This window comes from Nyctibius grandis, chromosome 2, assembly GCF_013368605.1.
Source record: "Nyctibius grandis isolate bNycGra1 chromosome 2, bNycGra1.pri, whole genome shotgun sequence".
Taxonomy (NCBI): Eukaryota; Metazoa; Chordata; class Aves; order Nyctibiiformes; family Nyctibiidae; genus Nyctibius; species Nyctibius grandis.
This window is the reverse complement of record NC_090659.1, coordinates 114739916-114759892: the sequence shown is the minus strand read 5'-3', so window position 1 is coordinate 114759892 and position 19977 is coordinate 114739916. Positions and strand designations below refer to the sequence as shown.

General features: G+C 45.0%; 1 protein-coding gene across 1 annotated transcript in view; it reads right to left on the bottom strand.

Annotated features, from left to right (window-relative positions):
* Positions 1 to 19977, bottom strand: part of MAML2 (mastermind like transcriptional coactivator 2) — a 232955-nt gene that overhangs the window by 70911 nt on the left and 142067 nt on the right. The window contains exon 2 of the mRNA XM_068395492.1: positions 4984 to 6441. Within this exon, the coding sequence (XP_068251593.1) occupies positions 4984 to 6441 (1458 nt within the window). The remainder of the gene's footprint in view (positions 1 to 4983; positions 6442 to 19977) is intronic.

Genomic DNA, 19977 nt, shown 5'->3' with positions numbered 1-19977 from the left:
ATTTATGATCTAAGTCAAATTTAAGTCCTGGTTTGTACCAATTACCACAAGCTACTCTTCATTTCACAAATATTTGCAAAATAATTCCTTCACACTTGAAAACAGAGAGGTTTGCCTCACCAAAATGTGCTCTTCTTTTCTTCTTTAATGGTAAACACAAAGGTCTAGGAAAATACTGTTGTGATTTGAATTATACAAAGAAGCCACATTTTCTTTGAGACATTTCGGAGGCTAAAATAGAGGTGTAAGTTATCGCACGGCAGTGAACGATAACAAGAGTTTTTCTACCTGTGCTTTCAAAAAAGCCATTAGATCTTTTGCTCCTGGTGCTTCTTCCTCGCACAGCCCTCTAACAATCTGACAGTTTAACATACATTTCTTATTAAATCCGTATGGTGCCCATGCTTTAAAAAAAAAGGTAGAAGGCCATATCCTGCTGCTTACTACTCTTCTGTAAGTCCAGTTATGCTCTCCTGAAAATAAATGAAATTACCCTGGATTTACACTGGAAAAATGAGAGGAGAATCTGTCTCAGCATCTCTGCAGAGCTGCGAGGTTAGTTGAAATCTCTATCCCTTGGAGATACTTAAGAGAGATGTATATATATCAGCTAAGCACTGATTTTCTGGGCATTTGAAGGGATGGTGTAATGGAGGGGGCCTGCAAGGATGGGTCACCTCAGCACTGGAGCTTCTTTGAGTGTAAGCTCCTCACTCGTGGCACATCCCTTGGTGCCATGCTGCACCATGGCCACTAACCAGTCAGATGCAGCCATGCTATGTCCCTGGGTCATGGAACACCTGAGGGGCCATTGGCCACATGCTGCAAAATACAAAGCCTTTCTGTGGGAGAGCATGAGGCAAGAGGCATGTATGGGACACTCATACTTGGAGCAGGTACCAGAGAAGGGATTGCTTAGTCTTCAGTAGGAAGGAAGACTGGTTGGATTTAAAAGGAGCCTGTTAAGACCTGGTGAAGAAAATGATCTAAGGCATGCCCCAATTAGGGCAAGTAAGGGCAAAAAAAGCCCCAACTGCAACTAATCATACCACATTCCTGGGTTCTTGGGGAAAAAAAAAAAGTGAAAAGAAAAAAGGAGAAGATTGTCCCATCCTCAAAGCATTTATAAAGGAACAAGGACTAAAAAGACCCTGAGCTCTGCACAAGGAAACACTGTTGTGGGTTGTAACTACATAGCCAACACCAACGCTTCCAGAGCCTTAAAAATAAGGACCACTGGTTGTACATGTAAAGTGGGGGCTGAAGCTCTCATGATCCCTTGTGTTATCTTTGCCCCCAAAGCCGAGACTAAACAGGGCACATGCTCACGTGCAGCAGATCGGGTGGCCTTGCTCCGTTACGGTTCCCGTTCTCATGAGCTCAGCCTTCTATTCTCCCCTCCCTTGAGTGAATGAACTTGAATGAAAAAATCTGGAGAAAAAGTCAGCTTGAAACCTTTGAGTTTAATTTGGCTTTAGGTCAAAACCAGAAGGGGATGAATAATATTTTATTTAGTAGATACAGGCTTTTTCTTTTTTTTTAATTGCTTTTTGACTTCTTCACAGAAGACTAATGGATCTTACTGAACATGTCTTATGGCTGATGAAAAACTTTGAAAATACGTGTGGAATTTCTTAGACTAGTTAAAAACATCAGTTTTTTTGTTCAAAAACCTTAAGTCTTACTTCAGAAGCATCTTTCACTGCCTGGACTACATTTCTTCACAAGAGTAAAGTTAGACTTCAGACTTCTACCCAAGCCCACTTACAGATTTTCCCCACATCAGCCCAGGTTCTGTGTAGGTCTTGAAAACCTGATCAAACCTGTGCAGAATTTGGACCTTCTAATTATTCCCTAAACAAAGGGAGTGTTGAATTTCTAAGAGTTTTTTCATGACTGTGCATATGTTGCATCCTGATAGACAATGGAAAGGTGACTCTTTCCCACAACAATGGCGAATAAAACAGAGAAGCAAACAAAACCTTAATTCAGATCAACCTTCCAGGAAACCAGGATGATTTCCATCATTTTTATGACTTTTCCCTAGAGGCAAAAGACATCTAATTAGCAAATCCCACTACAAGTTTGCTCCAGTTTGACTCAAAGTGAATGTGACAAGCAGAGAAATTATAAGCCTTATATTTCCAGTTAGCAAGCTTGATAAAGCTGAGTTCAAATGCTTTTTGGGGATCTTAAAGCTCAGGGAGCAAAAATCCAGAGGGTGAGCTGGCTCAGCTAAAAATGTGAATTTATAGTGTTTCAGTGAGTGTGATCTGATGGCAATGTCACAGCAGCTCTTTATGAACATGCACTCACATTCCCAGCTACAAAGCGTTCCAGCCAGTACTGAGATGGTCCTTATAATCCATAATTATAATGATCTGAGGAAGAGTTGAATGATACCAAGCAGAATCAAACCTTGATTCCTCATGAAGGAATAAGGCATGAGTAAAATAAATATTAATCATGAAGTTAATTAGTAAATGCTGGTAATTAATCATGCATTACTGTTAATGATGTGTAGGAATCCTCAGAAGTGGGAGATGATCATCCAGGAAAGAAGATTGTGCAGTCTAAATAAGGTGAAGTCCCCATTGCTAAAATCAGTGGGAGCTGACCCACGAGGCTACTTTGACCTTTGTTGTCTTTATTGGAAGATAATACTAGTGGTGTCTCCTCCCACTCTGATTTAATATTCAGACTGGGCCTATGGGCAAGCAAGCCCTGACCAAGGGGTTGGTGGGCTCTTGCAGCTGTGCAGGCTGCAAGATTAAAGGAGTCCACGGGACTCATAAATACTGCCAGGTGAACAGTTATGTTCAAACCTTTCCAAAACTCTGAAATTCATGGACCAATTGTATTTCTAAGTATTGTTCCAGCAGCTACACAACACTCCACTGAGAGAGACCTACTTGATTTTCTGAACTTCAGCAGAACTTTGGAATAACTGCTAAGAATCTCTAAAAAAATCCAGTTACCTCTCTAGAGCATAGAAACAACAGCATTATTGCTGCAAAATCCCCATAATCTGTGCCTACAAAGCTTCTAATCTTCTCAGCTGTGCTGTGAAGCCACACGTGGTCAAATAGCCACGTCCTGCAGACAAAACTGTGGGAAAGCAGTCAAGTGACAAGAGACTTGGGAAAACTACTTGCAGAAGTCTGTGATGATAGGCAAAACTCCTTCCTTGGTGTATTATCTAAACTCTAGCACTCAGCGAAGTTCATTTAGGGAAAGTTTCCTAAGCCAAAAGATCTTGTGGCTGCACAGGTGAGAGATCCCGCTACACTCATGATAAACCTTGCAAGTACTACTATGGCCATGTTGCCAAGTACCATCTTGTTGGCTTGCCTCCCCGAGCAGCAGCCCAAGAGGACCCAGAGCAAGGAGCTAACATTGCCTCAAGCAGAGTTGCTCTCAGTGTTTTTTATTTCTTTCCAGAATGTGACCTTGCATATTTTTTTCAGAAAAATAGTAGCGTTTGCAAAAGTCCTGCCTGTCTCCCGTGTGCTGACAGATTGCTGGAAGCTTCATCATGGCTGAATGAAGGAACTGTTAAAATTCATCTGCCTGCCAGTCTATTAAGAGAATGGGGAAATGCGCCTAAGAAGAGAGCACACAGTGGCTGGAGGAGAGAAGCAGCCAGCAGAGACCTCCTGTAAAGTAGCAAAGCTGTGTTTGCTTTCTGCCAAAGCTCGTTCTCCAGCATCTCCCAACAAAGCAATGTCTACCCTCCCAAAGCTGCCTAAAGGTTTCACCTAGTACCTCTTGCTAAGGGATTCTCTGTTGGCGAAAGTCATGGTGAGTCGGTCAGGGAATTTAAAAGAGTTAAAAGCAGAAAGGTGTCCATGCATACAACTATATTTACTTTACTTTTTTTCAAAAAACATCAGACTGTTCACCCAAACAGTTTGGTGAAGAAGCTCCAGTTCTAAATGATTCATTCAGAACACTGCTTCTCTAGAACTTGACGGAAGACTGAGGCTTTCACTTTTCAGTAGTTTCTTATAACTGTTTTTCACATCCACAAATGATCTCCACACCTGTATTTCCATTCCATACCTTTAAATGTACTGAGCCCAAGTCCCAGCAAAACTCCCCAGAGTGGCTTAAATGTCCCAAGGTCAAATCGGGTTTACTTGTTCTGCCCCCGGTTCCCAGTTTCTGGGGTACAGTGAGGTTACATACCCAAAATTTGATTGGCATATCTGAAACTTGGGATCCTGGTGCACAGTGACTTGACATAGCATAGCTGAGCTATAGTAATCAACCATGTCAGAGCACTGTCTCTTGATAACACCGTGGGAGCTGGCCATGTGGTGTATAATTGTAGACATATCTGTGGCAACCTTCACCTTCATATCTATGCAAGTATTTTATCCACAGAATATTCCCAGAAGTGTGATGGGTGTTTATAAAGCTCACAGATAAGTCTTAGTTTTCCTTTGCCAAACAGATAACAAATGTGCAAACAGTATTTTTGTCATGTCAGTCAAAAGATATCTAAAACCAGAATTTCCTAACCCTGCCTCCCTGAGGAAAATGATGGCATAAAAATTAACTTTGTAAAATATATTATCTAAGATAACACAGGAATTCATTAAAATTTTGCCATTCAAAAGAGCTTAAATTTTTGTGAGCTAGAAAACTTAGATAGGGGTCCAAAATAAGCTTCCATCTGCCCTATTATCTCACCTTTCTGACAAGTATCTACATAATATATATCAGTGACATACTCACTCCATTGCATTAAGAAAAAAGTGCTATGAACATGTCTTTCTTGAAATTCTTATAAATGTGGATCCATGATATACCTGAATAGGTGCTAAACGTGCCATCACCAGCTCTGCTGAAGTATGTGCTGAGATGGTTGTTATCTGCCACCATCGCACATCTCCTGGAGGAATGAGGCCAGGCTGGAAAAGCCTTTTTACTACTCAGACCAGAATGACTCCATAACAAATAAGGAGGAATTTGCCTTACCTGTCTGTGCTGCTGAGAGACTGGATACTGCAAACCTGAGATTTGCTGGCTTTGCTGCATTTTCTGAAGCATCATTTTTTGCTGCATTGCTAGGGGTACATTAGGTGGCCTTTGAAGAGACTGGTTCGGGAGAGGCTGAGCAGGTTGCGGCTGTGGCTGTTGTTGCTGCTGTTGCTGTGGCTGTTGCACAGGGGCTGGACCCTGTGCCTGCTGTGTGTAGTGCAGAAGGGCAGGCTTGTTTTGGGAACCCAAAACTGAAGGCATCTGCTGGTTTGTTTGCTCTGAGTTAAAGTGAAACAAAGGCTTTGTGTTGCCATGATGCTGCTCTAGTGGTGGCTGAGTGCTGTTGATAAAGTTTCTGTTGAGGTCCTGAGGCTTCTGTTGCATGATTATGTCCATGGGATTGCTCTGGGGAGTGGTTGGTTTATAAACATAGTTGTTCATCCCTTTCGACTGGCTTCCATTCACTGGTACCCCAAGCATTGCTGAGCTTTGTGGGCTGAACTGCTGCTGGCGAAAAGAAGGACTGGGGATTTTCTCTTGCACAAAGGGTCCAGGGGAAGGCCCTGATGGAGACAAGGTGGACCAGTTGGCCGTCTGGTTCTGCTGCTGCTGTTGCTGCTGAATCAAGGCATGCTGCTGCCGGTTGGCTGCGATCTGTTTGAGCTGCTGTGCATGAGACACCTCCTGCCAGTTAGGCAATGGCCGACTGGATGCAGAAGAAACCTGCGATGCCTGTGTTTGACTCTGAGGCACCGAAGGGATGGGTGAAGAGGTGGACATGGCAGCAGTGGCCATAGTGAAGGCTGGACCTGTTGAAGAAGGCCTCATCTGTGGGGAGCCCACAGGAGCCTGATTCATGCCTGGTGCATATTCACTCTTTATCACCATCTTATCCATCGGCAGAGATCTCACAGGGCCCCTCTGGCTCTGCTGCCCAATGTCAATGTTGAATGGCTCATCTTGTTTTATCGTGGCATTTATCATATTCTCTAGCTCAAGATCACTCATTGGTGGCACTGATATGTTAGTCAGTTCATTGAATAGTTCCTGAAGCTCCAGATCCATCATTTGTTCCCACGAGTCTTCCCCATATCTGTTAGGGAACATGTTCTCATGGGATGTCTGGCCATCTAAGTGTTTGCTGCAGGACATTGTTTCTCCTGGTTCTTTCTTTACCTCTTTCAAAGTCATATTAAACATGCCATTCCCACTTGCATGTGTATTGTTTGATAGGTTGCTGGCCTTTCTTTGTGATCCTTGCCCCACAGACATAGTTCCTGATATTGACTGGCTTTGGCAATTGTTAACATGTTGTCCACCTTGTCCCACTGAGATATTATCACCCACTCTTATCCTCTTAATGTCAAGGAAGGAGCTCTCTGAAACACCATTGGGTCTCTTGTTGTTGACAGGTGACAGATTTACCACCAACTTTCTCTTCAAGGAGCCTTGGAGCTGAAAGAAGCAGAGACAAAAAATAATCATTAGATGACACCAAAGAAACAATCTATAGTCTATTTGATAGAAGGATCTTGCAAGTCAACAGGCAAGTAAGCATTGCTTAGTACAGAAAGCTACCCCGGGCTTTCTCAGTCAATGAAAATACGCAAAACTGTAAGAAAATATATTGTGAGACATCTCCCTGCCACCACCGCCCCTGTCCTTGTAGCCACCAGCATTTTTCGAGCACTGCTGCCTCCTGTTGATCACAGAACCCCTTTCCCCCATGGCTGTGAGTGAAGGGAGGTGGCCAGAGCTGTGGCTGGCAAAGTCTAGGGCATATCTGCCCCAGATTTGCTCCCATCTAACTGTGGCAGACAGATCTAAAGTATTTCAGGTAGCAGAGACTAATGCAGTCATGAAATCTGCCCTTGTGCCTCTCCAGTGCTGCAGGATTTCACTCTCGTGATTTTGGTATATGATCAAAAAAACCATTTTTGACTGCCGTAGAGCCCAGAGGTCCTAGGAGACATTTTGATGACACACATGAGTTCCGGGCATCCTGATCTCACATAGGTTTATACTGGCCAGAGATGTGTATAATTAAAGATTTTAGATGTTAACTTGTTCAAAACTGAACCCACTGGAACCACGTCAGGTTATGTCAGCCAAGGGTCTGATCCATGATGTACTGCCGGATTATTTTCCAGAGATGTATATTAATACACTAAGCCCTAATTGTTTATGTCGTGAAACATCTGCTATAAAACACACAGTCCATGCAATGCTCTGAGAACTGTAAGGCCATTTCCTTTCCTTGAATATTTACAGCGATACTTTCATGTGCTCACAAGCCCTGTGGACCTACTGAAGGAAAAGAGGTTCACAGCCTTGTCCACCTGATCTACACTCATCTGCCATGGCTGTACACACAAATTCCTACCCTGTGCACACAAAAAAAAAGGTGTAGTCCCATGAGCTGAAAAGTTTGGACTTGGTGCAGATACCCTCAAGTAGAGTTGCTTTGAATTTCAAAAATATGGTTCATAGCTGTCATATCTTTAGCTCTATACGTTAAAGGCGCGCACACCAAGCACTGAACACGCACACACGAAGACCTAGCTCAGTCAGCACACGTGCTGTCACTGTTTCAGCTGTGAGCGATGTCAGGAAACTCTGCAGGGAAACATGGCTCGTCTTCTGCCTTTCTGTGCCTGGGCAGAAGTGCACCAGCCTCAGAGGCAACGAGACAATGTCGTCTGACACACACCTGTGTGTACCAGTGAGAAAATGGCACCCGTACAAACTGTGATGCCTTGGGAGCCTGTGATGGGCAGAGAAAGGGAACACTGAGAACTCTAATTTTCCAGCTATGTGAGGAACGATGATTTATGAGATCTTCCAGTCACATTGTTTTTATCATGCTGTTTCACGTGCCGAAGTCCTCGGGCATATAACACACTGCTGTGGCCTCTGTTCCTTTCAACTTCCGGCTTATCTATAGGTAAGAGCTCTTCCCAGATAACTCCAGGTGTGAACACTTTTATTCTGGTGTGAATACCAGTGAGTTTCTTGGGAAGAGCTCAACTGACAAATACATATTTCCTCCATACCGACCTATCCTTCCACTGCATCAGCAGGTCACTGAGTTTACCCCTTAAAAACAGAGCTTGTAATTTCTTTCTCTGACAGTGAAAATCTCATCTCATATCTCACGTTAAGTTTCCAGCATAGCTTTTGAATCACAAATTCATGTTTTCATTTCATAAGAACAGACATGCTCGCTCCCTGAAATGCCTATACACCAATGCACGCAGCATAGGGAATAAACAGGAGGAGTTGGAAACCCGTGTTCGGTCAGGGGGCTATGATTTAGTGGCAATTACAGAGACTTGGTGGGACACCTCGCATGACTGGAATGTGGTCATGGATGGCTATGTCCTGTTCAGGAAAGACAGGCCACTAAGGAGAGGTGGTGGAGTTGCTCTTTATGTGAGTGAACAGCTAGAATGTATTGAGTTCTGTCCAGGGGCGGATGAGGAGCGAGTTGAGAGCTTGTGGGTGCGAATTAAGGGGCAGGCTGGCAGGGGTGATACTGTTGTGGGTGTCTATTACAGGCCACCGGATCAGGATGAGGAGGGTGATGAGGCCTTCTACAGGCAGCTGAGAGCAGTCTCGCAATTACAGGGCCTGGTTGTCATGGGGGATTTCAACTACCCTGATATTTGCTGGGAGGCCTACTCAGCCAGCCATCCTCAGTCCAGGAGGTTCCTCCAGTGCATTGATGATAACTTTCTGATGCAAATGGTGGATGAGCCAACTAGGAAAGGATTGCTGCTGGATCTTATCCTCACTAACAAGGAGGGTCTGGTTGAAGAGGTGAAGGTTGAGGGCAGCCTTGGTTGTAGTGACCATGAGATGGTAGAGTTCAGGATCTCATGTGGCAGGAACAGAATAGCTAGCAGAATCACAACCCTGGACTTCAGGAGGGCCAACTTTGGCCTTTTCAAGCAATTGCTAGGGGAAATCCCATGGGACAGGGTACTAGAAGGTAAGGGGGCCCAAGATAGTTGGTTAGCATTCAAGGACTGCTTCTTCCGAGCTCAAGATCAGAGCATCCCAGCAGGTAGGAAGTCAAGGAAGGGTACCAGGAGACCTGCATGGTTAAACAGGGAACTGCTGGGCAAACTCAAGTGGAAGAAGAGGGTGTACAGATCATGGAAGGAGGGGCTGGCCACTTGGGAGGAATATAAGTCTGTTGCCAGAGGATGTAGGGAGGCAACTAGGAAAGCTAAGGCCTCCTTGGAATTAAACCTTGCAAGAGAGGTCAAGGACAACAGAAAGGGCTTCTTCAAATACATTGCAGGTAAAGCCAACACTAGAGGCAATGTAGGCCCACTGATGAATGAGGTGGGGGTCCTGGAGACAGAGGATAAAAAGAAGGCGGAGTTACTGAATGCCTTCTTTGCCTCTGTCTATACTGCTGGAGGCTGTCCTGAGGAGCCCCGGACCCCTGAGGCCCCAGAAGAAGTCAGGATAGAGGAGGAATCTGTCTTGGTTGATGAGGGCTGGGTCAGGGACCAATTAAGCAACCTGGACGTCCATAAATCCATGGGCCCTGATGGGATGCATCCGCGGGTGCTGAGGGAGCTGGCGGAAGTCATTGCTAGGCCACTCTCCATCATCTTTGCTAAGTCGTGGGCAACGGGAGAGGTGCCTGAGGACTGGAGGAAAGCGAATGTCACTCCAGTCTTCAAAAAGGGCAAGAAGGAGGACCCGGGTAACTATAGACCAGTCAGCCTCACCTCCATCCCCGGAAAGGTGATGGAACAACTTGTCCTTGGTGCTGTCTCTAGGCACATCAAGGATAGGGAGATCATTAGGGGCACTCAACATGGCTTCACCAAGGGGAAGTCATGCTTAACCAACTTGATAGCCTTTTATGAGGACGTAACCCGGTGGATAGATGATGGTAAAGCTGTGGATGTGGTCTATCTTGATTTCAGTAAAGCGTTTGACACGGTCTCCCACAGCATCCTCACAGCTAAACTGAAGAAGTGTGGTCTGGATGATCGGGTAGTGAGGTGGATTGTGAACTGGCTGAAGGAAAGAAGCCAGAGAGTGGTGGTCAACGGGACAGAGTCCAGTTGGAGGCCTGTGTCTAGCGGAGTCCCTCAAGGGTCGGTACTGGGACTAGTTCTATTCAATATATTCATTAATGACTTGGATGAGGGAATAGAGTGCACTGTCAGCAAGTTCGCTGATGACACAAAACTGGGAGGAGTGGCTGACGCACCGGAAGGCTGCGCAGCCATTCAGAGAGACCTGGACAGGCTGGAGAGTTGGGCGGGGAGAAATTTAATGAAATATAACAAGGGCAAGTGTAGAGTCCTGCATCTGGGCAAGAACAACCCCATGTATGAGTACAAGTTGGGGGCAGACCTGTTGGAGAGCAGTGTAGGGGAAAGGGACCTGGGGGTCCTAGTGGACAGCAGGATGACCATGAGCCAGCAGTGTGCCCTTGTGGCCAAGAAGGCCAATGGCATCCTGGGGTGCATTAGAAGGGGTGTGGTTAGCAGGTCAAGAGAGGTTCTCCTCCCCCTCTACTCTGCCCTGGTGAGGCCGCATCTGGAATATTGTGTCCAGTTCTGGGCCCCTCAGTTCAAGAAGGACAGGGAACTGCTAGAGAGAGTCCAGCGCAGAGCCACGAAGATGATTAAGGGGGTGGAACATCTCCCTTATGAGGAGAGGCTGAGGGAGCTGGGTCTCTTTAGCTTAGAGAAGAGGAGACTGAGGGGTGACCTCATTAATGTTTATAAATATGTAAAGGGCAAGTGTCATGAGGATGGAGCCAGGCTCTTCTCAGTGACATCCCTTGACAGGACAAGGGGCAATGGGTGCAAGCTGGAACACAGGAGGATCCACATAAATATGAGGAAAAACTTCTTTATGGTGAGGGTGACCAAACACTGGAACAGGCTGCCCAGAGAGGTTGTGGAGTCTCCTTCTCTGGAGACATTCAAAACCCGCCTGGACATGTTCCTGTGTGATATGGTCTAGGTAATCCTACTCCGGCAGGGGGATTGGACTAGATGATCTTTCGAGGTCCCTTCCAATCCCTAACATTCTGTGATTCTGTGATTCTGTGCCTAGTTGTACAAGCCCGCAGACCTTGTGCCCTCAAGAGTAACTAATTGTCATTAGGTGTCCCCCGGGGTCGGGGGGAGGGGAGTTTTGGGGGGTCATTTGCAAAGAGCATGGACTGTCTTTGGGTAGCGTGTTCCTTCTGACACATGAGTCACTGTACTTTCCTTTGCAAAAAAAAAAAGGGTAAGCTACACTTCCTTTTACCATCATTTTTGCTCTCTGTGTGTTCATTAGAAATCATTCTTGTGCCCCCAAACTCATCTTCCTGGGAAATGGGGAAGTCCCCAGGTCACCAGAATACATGACTTGGCAGCAGGTTTTGCGGTCAGATGTGCTGCTGAAAGAAAGGCTGAACAGATAATGAATAATATATCCTCTGCATATGCTTTATGTGGTTAATATGCCTTTCTGAGTTAATTTTGCTTTTGCTTGACATTTTGAAGCAGAGGGAACTGTTTCAAATGTCTTCACATTTTCAGAGCACCCGCACCAGGCTTTCTGATACAATTAAAAACACAGATGTTACACTGCGCTGTACGTAGTAGCTGCTTTTCTTCTGTGTTTCAACTAGCTGCTAGGAGATATGGGTGAGCTGGGAAGTGGTTTGCCTGGTGACACGCACAAGTCAGCAGCAGAGCCAGGGAGAACACAACGATCTCCACAGAATCATGGAATTGTTTTGGTTGGAAAGGACCTTTAAGATCATTGAGTCCAACCATTAACCTAACACTACCAAGTCAACCACTAAACCATGTCCCTAAGCACCACATCTACTTGTCTTTTAAATACCTCCAGGGATAGTGACAAAACCACTTCCCTGGACAGCCTGTTCCAATGCTTGATAACCCTTTCCATGAAAAATTTTTCCTGATATCCAATCTAAACCTCCCCTGGCACAACTTGAGGCCATTTCCTCTCATCCTATCGCTTGTTACCTGGGAGAAGAGACTAACACCCACCTTGCTACAACCTCCTTTCAGGTACTTGTAGACAGCAATAAGGTTTCCCCTCAGCCTCCTTTTCTCCAGACTAAACAACCCCAGTTCCCTCAGCCGCTCCTCATCAGACTTGTGCTCTGGACCCTTCACCAGCTTCGTTGCCCTTCTTTGGACTCGCTCCAGCACCTCAATGTCTTTCTTGTAGTAAGGGGCCCAAAACTGAACACACTGTTCAAGGTGCGGCCTCACCAGTACTGAGTACAGGGGGACGTTCCCTGCCCTAGTCCTGCTAGCCACATTGTTTCTGATACAAGCCAAGATGCTTTTGGCCTTCTTGGCCACCTGGACACACTGCTGGCTCATGTTCAGCCAGCCGTCGACCAACACCCCCAGGTCCTTTTCCGCCAGGCAGCTTTCCAGCCACTCTTCCCCAAGCCTGTAGCGGTGCATGGGGTTTTTGTGACCCAAGTGCAGGACCCAGCACTTGGCCTTGTTGAATCTCATACAGTTGGCCTTGGCACATTGATCCAACCTGTGCAGATCCCTCTGCAGAGCCTTCCTACCCTCAAGCAGACACAGCCCTTAACCAAGCGCTCCCTCCCTCTACATGGGCTGGAGGACTCCTGGTTTCATGACATCCACTCTGCTAAAGTGCCCACCAAAAAGGGCACCATGGATTTCTAAAGAAGAAGTAACAAGTGCTGGCTTATCGCATCTCCCCAAAACCTTGCAAACACTGCCCTCTGAATGCTGACAACACCTTGGTTAACAGATGTCCCCACCTCAGAGCAGAAATGAAAGCAAGCGAGGCTACAAAGGTGCAGGGGACTCTCAGGGGACTTCACCGAGGCTGCTGGAAAGGTCCTGATTTCATATCCCTCATGAGTTCGGGATGTGGAGGGCAAAGGCATGGGAAGGATGGTGAGCAGTCCACAGGGATGAAGCACCCTCTTCCTCCTTGCACTGAGCTATTACCAATTATGTGTCAGGGCAATTCGTGGGGGACTGGTCTGTGTTTGTTCAGTGAGATGAGCAGTGTCCATCACGAGCCTCTCTGTCTTGCTATTTCATCTGAACTCTGTCTTCTACGGGGTACTGCTGCCTGAGCATTATTCCTGTTTTGTTTTCAGAGAGGAGCAAATCAGCGTTCGATCACTCAAACCCTTGCAGTTTTCTAGCAATCACATTTTTCAACTACTGACTGAAAGTCACTGCTCCAGCCCTTTTTCCCCCAAGCAAAGCACAGACTCTTCAGAGGGTGAAAAAAAAGAGCTTGACAGATTTCAAGCTCCATCTCTTCCAATTTGCAAGCCAGGATTGATTTGGGTCAGTAAACGTAAAGCAAAAGTTCCTACAACACAGGCGCATTCCTCAGATCAAAGGGGCTCGCGTTTACACATCTCAGACTGCTCGAACTGCGTAATACTGAAAGGCTCTGTGATGGGAAACGAGTGACATGACAGTAAGCGGGAGAGGAGGAAGCCCTCCATGCACAGCTCCATCCCATGGATGGGTGGGCAGCGCTGTATGAACCACCAGAGAGCACATGCATTTCCTGGCAGCCTGTGTTATTTACTGTGAGACCTTTCGCTGAGCAGGCTCCGGTGAGTCAGCACGCGTTCATGCACTGACAGCGAGGGACTGCCGCATGCGTTGATTTTCTGAAGGTAAAACTGCATGGGCTAAGCCTCCGGAGATCACGTTTGCAAGAGAGCACAGTGCTGTTCCTGGGCAAACTGCTTGGGGACGTTAACAGTGGAGGGGAAATCCTAGAGGTGACTTGGTCTAAACGACCCAGTGTGACACCATGTCCTGTGCAGAGGGACAATTAATTTCTATTTAAAACTGATTCGGAGTCTTAAAAGGGATTTAAGAGAGGCAGCCTCTTCTCTAATGCTCTCTGACACTAGGCCAAACCAGCAGGAGTTCCACTGAGCTCATAATTTAGGCTCATCAAAACCTGGTATAAAATAATTTCTCTTTTGGCAAAAAAAATAAAAAACGGCTTTTGCTTCACCTTTCTTTTGGTTGAAATGTTTTACTAAATGTAAAATTAGAGGATTTTGCTGAAAACTATTTATTTTTTTCTGGCTCAAAAGCTTTTTCTGTAACTGGAAACAAAAACTTCTTTGGTGCAAAAGCACAATTTGTCAATGAGAAATTTTAGAAATTGTTTTCTCCAAAATATCCATATTTAACAAGATTTTTATCACATCTTCGATCCATTTCTGACATTACCCATGTGCATTCACCTTGCATTCCTTTCCACGTGGACTGCCCATTACGTCCAAGAAGAGAATTTGTCTGTGGCAGCAGGAAATAAGAACTATCTGGTTTCACTTTCATTGAAAGTCTTATTTTTTGTGTTTCATGGGGCTTCTTCAGTTGGGCTTCCTTTAGAATTTGCTTTTTACTTCATTTAACGATGTGTAGGAGCTCAGGACTTGAGAGAAGTCCTAGGTTAACCGCCCAGCAGCCTTGAGTTTCACAGCTCTCAGGACAAGTAAAACACAGCCTGTCCCTCTGACTTGCCCGAGTACCTCCATAGTGCCTGCAGATCTTCAAAAAAATCCATTTTCCAGTGCAACCCATCCTTGGCCTTGTACAGAGACATTAGTAACACGTCTGACTGTCACCTCAAAATGTTTATAGCTAGACACTTAAGACTGGACCAAAACACCAAAATGCTCCAAGTAAACTACAGAGAAAATAACAGACTGTTACGGTTTTAATTCTCCACTAATCTTTATTAGCCAAAGATGTCAAAGGAGGATCTCCTACCACCTTTGTTCTCCCATCTCTCATATTCTCCTACTAAGGTTTGCAGCATTCTTAGCTTGTGTGGTGGAACAATGAGGATGAAACCATAACGTGCTGCTAACTTAAACCCCAAGCGATTATCACACTTTGAGAAGCAGGCAGCGCGACAGCGTTAGTGATTCACGTGGAGTAATACTTCTGATGTTAAAGGAGCAGCTTTGGATTTTTTGCTTTTAATATAGAAGCACCAGACAAATCCACTTCAAAACGTCCCTTTTGGACTTCCTAGACATTCTCACAATATGTGCTGACTGTATCTATGGCTGCACTGTGAATAAAATCCTTCATGTATCTGGGGAGGGGAAGGGGTAAAGGAATTACATGAAAAATACAGAAAATATTCAAACAATGAAACTGGCCAAAATAAAAAAAGGTATTCATTCCAAAGGAGGAAAACATGCTGAATGCTACTTCTTATTTATGCTGTGAAAGCACCTTTGCATCCCAGGGCTGGACCCAGCGAGACACCCCCAGGATTTAGGGCCTGATCCTGCATGACAGCAGCTCTCCTTTGCAAAATAGTGGTTTGCAGAGTTTGCAGCCAGCCATCTGCAGTGCCACCTCCTGCACTGTCTGGAGGGGAGCTGAGCCAGGGACCATCCCTCTGGGCAGGCTTTGGGGTTCACCAGCACAGAGCCTCCCCATTGCGGGCATCTCCCTGGAATGCGGGAAGACCGGGTACCCCTCTCCTTGTTTCCTCACCCCTTCAAGCAGACATGCTGGTTGTGGTGACTTAACGCTGCGGTCAGCTGCAGAGCCACCAAGGTGCCCCGGGACTGGCACAAGGATGAGATGGGGCCACTGCCCCAAGCTGCCGCCTCCCAGGCCATCACAGGTCCTAACGTCATGATCACACACACACCCACACAGACTGTTTCTGACTACAAATGCACTTTGTAGGAACAGGCAAAAGGGCTCCCATTGCCTCTCTTCCTACACATCTCCTGAAATCTGGCAGCTCTGGCCATTCCCATTCTTCTCCCATCCAGGGCAGCAGTTTCACCAGTCTCTCCTGAAAAATCTCAATTTTATGGTCTTCTGAGCACCTCTCCCCAGCCCCTCTGCTCTACACTTTCTCTGCACAGCAAGAGGATATTTATTTTTAATCTTTTGTCTTCATTTGCAACTTCTACCTGACATGGCTGAGAATGCAAGCGTGACAGTTGCCTTCAGAGAGATTTTAGAAGTCCAGGTTCAGAAAGTCCAATCTGCTGGATGATGCTGATCTGGGAAACAACATTAATTTTTCATGAGGAGCAGCGCTGAGAGCTGGTGTGTCCTCACAGCACCGTGGTGGGGTCAAGGCGGTCCTACCACAGTTGCAATGAGCCGTGCAAGAGTAGCAGATGCTGTTTCCCACTGCAGCCTGGTCTGCACAGGCTCAGCTCCAGGTGCCTGCTCTTCTTCATGCTCCTACACACTACCTGCTCTGAGTGTGCCTGCAGGAAAGGGACCAACTGCTCTCTCTGAGCAGCGAGGAGGAGGAGCAGGTACCTTCAGCCCTACACTGTTGGTGAGCATGGCAGCTCAAGCCAGCACACCTCCACTCTGCCTCCCTCCTCTTCCATTTAGCTAATCAGCTCCTGAGACCACTCGGATCACAAGGAGAAAGGTTTGCTGCCATGAGATTTTTGCTCTACCTATCCCAAACCTTCCCACTGTCCAACCCTGTCTTTCTGATCACAAGCTCTTTGGGAAGAGACTCGATGTTTATTGAGAGCCTCTTGCACTGGTGATCTAGCTCTGGTTGATCCTTAAGCATAAGTACCACTGTCAATAATAACTGACTGAGAGGTAACACACATTTTTCTCGTTTACTGTAATAAGTGCCACTAAAACTGAATTTATAGTAACAAATAAGGATGTTCCTTGGCTGACAAGTATCCACTTAATTCTCATTAGCAGGGACCAAGGCTGGAATAGTAATCAGTATGTTAGAAATCTCACAATTTACCTTCGCTTATGGAAAAATTACATATCTTGCCAACTGAACATACCAACCTAAAAATGCATCCATATTATTCACAGTGTACTGCCTAGAAATATAACGTCAGGGCTTTGGTCCAAATTGCTGAAGCACAATAATTATATTTCTTATGCAGATTTTACATCTGATGGATTATAAAATATCATGTCTAGCCACAGTCTTTTAGAAGAATAGGAACACAGAGAAACAACAGCACTTTAACTAGGTCAAGATTGCTAATCAGAATGTAGCAGTCGTTACTGTGTGCAAAACAAATTGGCATGAAAGATCTGTATTTCTTATCCTGCAAGCTGTGTATTTGTCTTCTGGAGAAGTCTTTTCTGTTCTTTTTTCTTTCTTTTTTTTTTTTTAAGATCATTTTCAACCATGAATAAATTAACAATCATTTTATGTGAAATCTACAGAAATTTATGTCAACATTTATTACCATGAAATGTGGAACAAAGCATAATGCAACCTGAGCTTTGGGAAATGCAACTGCTTAACTGATTCTATCCTGATGAGAAGGAAATATCAAATGCATTATATATGTTGACAGGATGATCAGGCATGTAAAAGAGGTCATCCAACATCACCCTCCACATTGTTTACCAGTTTTGTAAGTCAGCTTAAAGTATTAAAAACACATACTGTCTTGCACAGGAAGCTCCTAATCCTTAAAAATGTGTCTGCTGCTGTTTGATTTGCCTTTTAGAGTTCAATAGCATATCAGATTTCACCTAAGGAAAGACTACTGAGAGCAGTCTGGTCCTGGTTTTCTGCCTAGCATCGCTTCCAAAATGGCTGTGTGAAGGCTTTGTAGCTTCATTAGACCACATATCTATGACCACACATGGGCTTTTAATACCTGTCTAAGCACCTGTCTCCTCTGCAACACTCTGTATCAAAAGTTCAATCAATGGAGGAAGACAGAAATCATCCATCCAGCCCTGGAAAATAAGGTAATATTTAGACTGTTTCTCTCTTCCTGCAAATCAATGCGTCCCACAAGGCACTCACGCCAACTGTTTGGCCTTGAGGTCTTCTGCAGGGTAAGTTACAGTTCACAGGAGATACAGTCATCACTTGTCAATTGGAAAAAAGAGATCCCTTCAGCATATTACCCAGTCGTGCTTCCAGCATCAGACTCTATCCGCCAGGACAAGGAGGGCCTGCTTGAACGAGAACTGCCTTCCATCGCTGCTTCAACTAGGACCCTTAATGAGCAACTGGCAAAATGGCTTCTTGTTAGGAGGAAGGACTCCTGATCCTCTGCCAGAACCTTCAGTGGAAAAGTGATATTTAGGACCAAATCCAGGCCTGTGGTAAGCAAGGTTGCTGCACTTGCTTGCTTGATGGCTGGGTTTCACCTGTATTAGCATCTTCTCCCTGCCTCCCTGCATCATGATTATTCACCCCATTAAGAAGGACATAAAGTAAAAGAAGTACTTAATAGCCATTTTCAAAACCTTCAGCTTAAATATGCAGTGTCAGGACAGGCCAAGTGCACCCCACTAAGACCTATACAAGCAGAACAGGCAAAAATTTGGAGGATTTTGGAGACAAGCAACAACAATGATTTAAGAGCTTTGAACATACTCCTATGAAGTGAATGGATAATAGAAGGGACAAATAAAAGAGAAAATTATGAAAGTTTATATAATAAGACTCTAACAGATTAACTGCAGATCAAGAGAGTATTTAGCAAACTTGAACAGCAGTAAATTTAATCCCAGTGCAATGATAAACTTTTTCTTCCAATGTGGGTAGAATCCGAGGAATGACATGACAGATCCATAGTTCAGCAAGATCTAAAGAGGGACTGGGCATTTGTTTAGAAATGGGAAGATGGTGACTTATGAAAGGTGATGCTAAAATATTTAGAAGGGGATGTGAAATATTAAAAATCGAGGTTCAAATCAGTCTATGGTTCATAGGGACTGGCTATGGTAATGAGCGGGCAGGGGAGGAAGAGGTATGGGGGAGGAGTGGTGATTTTTGCAGGCCTATCAAGAAAATCATGTACATTCCCCTGATATATTTGCCATTGTTATAGATGAGATGCTGCAACGGTTTAGAAAGGACACATGTCTGGCCATGTTTCACAATTCCTGTATTTCCCACACTTAAGAAGTCTGGAAGAAAACTGTAAAAATGGCAGTCATGTGACCAGTATCTAAATATTTACTACTAATTGGACTCCTGAGTTTCAGTTTTAGCCTGAAAACACAGATAGAATGACAAAACAAGAATGAATAGTAAAATCAGTCTGAGACAATGGAAGATCATTAGCAGGTTACAGGAACCCTGAATGCCTTATTGTCTTGGACTAGCACGTGTTGCCATTCAGATGATTTTGCATTATTTGGTCTTTCTTTGTGTACCATCTTGATGATATTTGATGAGAAAGTTGAAAGAATCCAAATCCAAGAAAATGGCCAGAGAGGGTGAATGGAAAGGTTTGGAAACAAGCAACCACCCAGGAAGGAATGCTCCAGGAGCTGGAAAAGGTCAGTGTGGATAGAGGGGACCAGGAGCAGATGGAGGTAAGGAAAAGGCACCTGCAAGCTAAAAAAAAAACCCCAACCATTCAGGTACTGAAAAGCTTACAAGATCATGCTTAAAAGGAATGTGAGAAATGACAAGCGGAGTGGAAAGGATGAGTGAAAGATGTTTGCACAAGAAGACAAGTCAAATGCATGGAGACGTCTCTGAAGAAAGTGAAAATAAGTTTTCTGGCTTCCTCTTTCTCTCTGTTTAGCAAAGAGAATATTTGATAGCACAGCGCATCTAGCAAAAGCTTGGCTTTTACAAAAAGATTTGCTTTGGAAAAAGGATGTGACATTGCAATAGGGTTCATGTGAGCTGTTGATTCTGCACTAGATGCCATCATCATATGGTTTAAAATGTAACATTGAACAGTGTTACAGTGGTCACTGAATAGGTAGGAAGAGTATATGAAGACCAAATCTGGTGCAGGGAAGGGATAAAAGAGGGAAAGAAAATGTGAGAGCCATGCCTTGGCCTGTCTGTGGGAGACAGGCTCAACACCAGTGCCCTCAGCAACCCTCAGATGGACTGAGCAACCCTCAAGGAGACAGTGCCAAGGCAGAACTTGCAAACTTCCCCAGTGATGAGGTGACTCAGTTTGCATACTGCAGCCTTTCAGCTCCTTTGTCC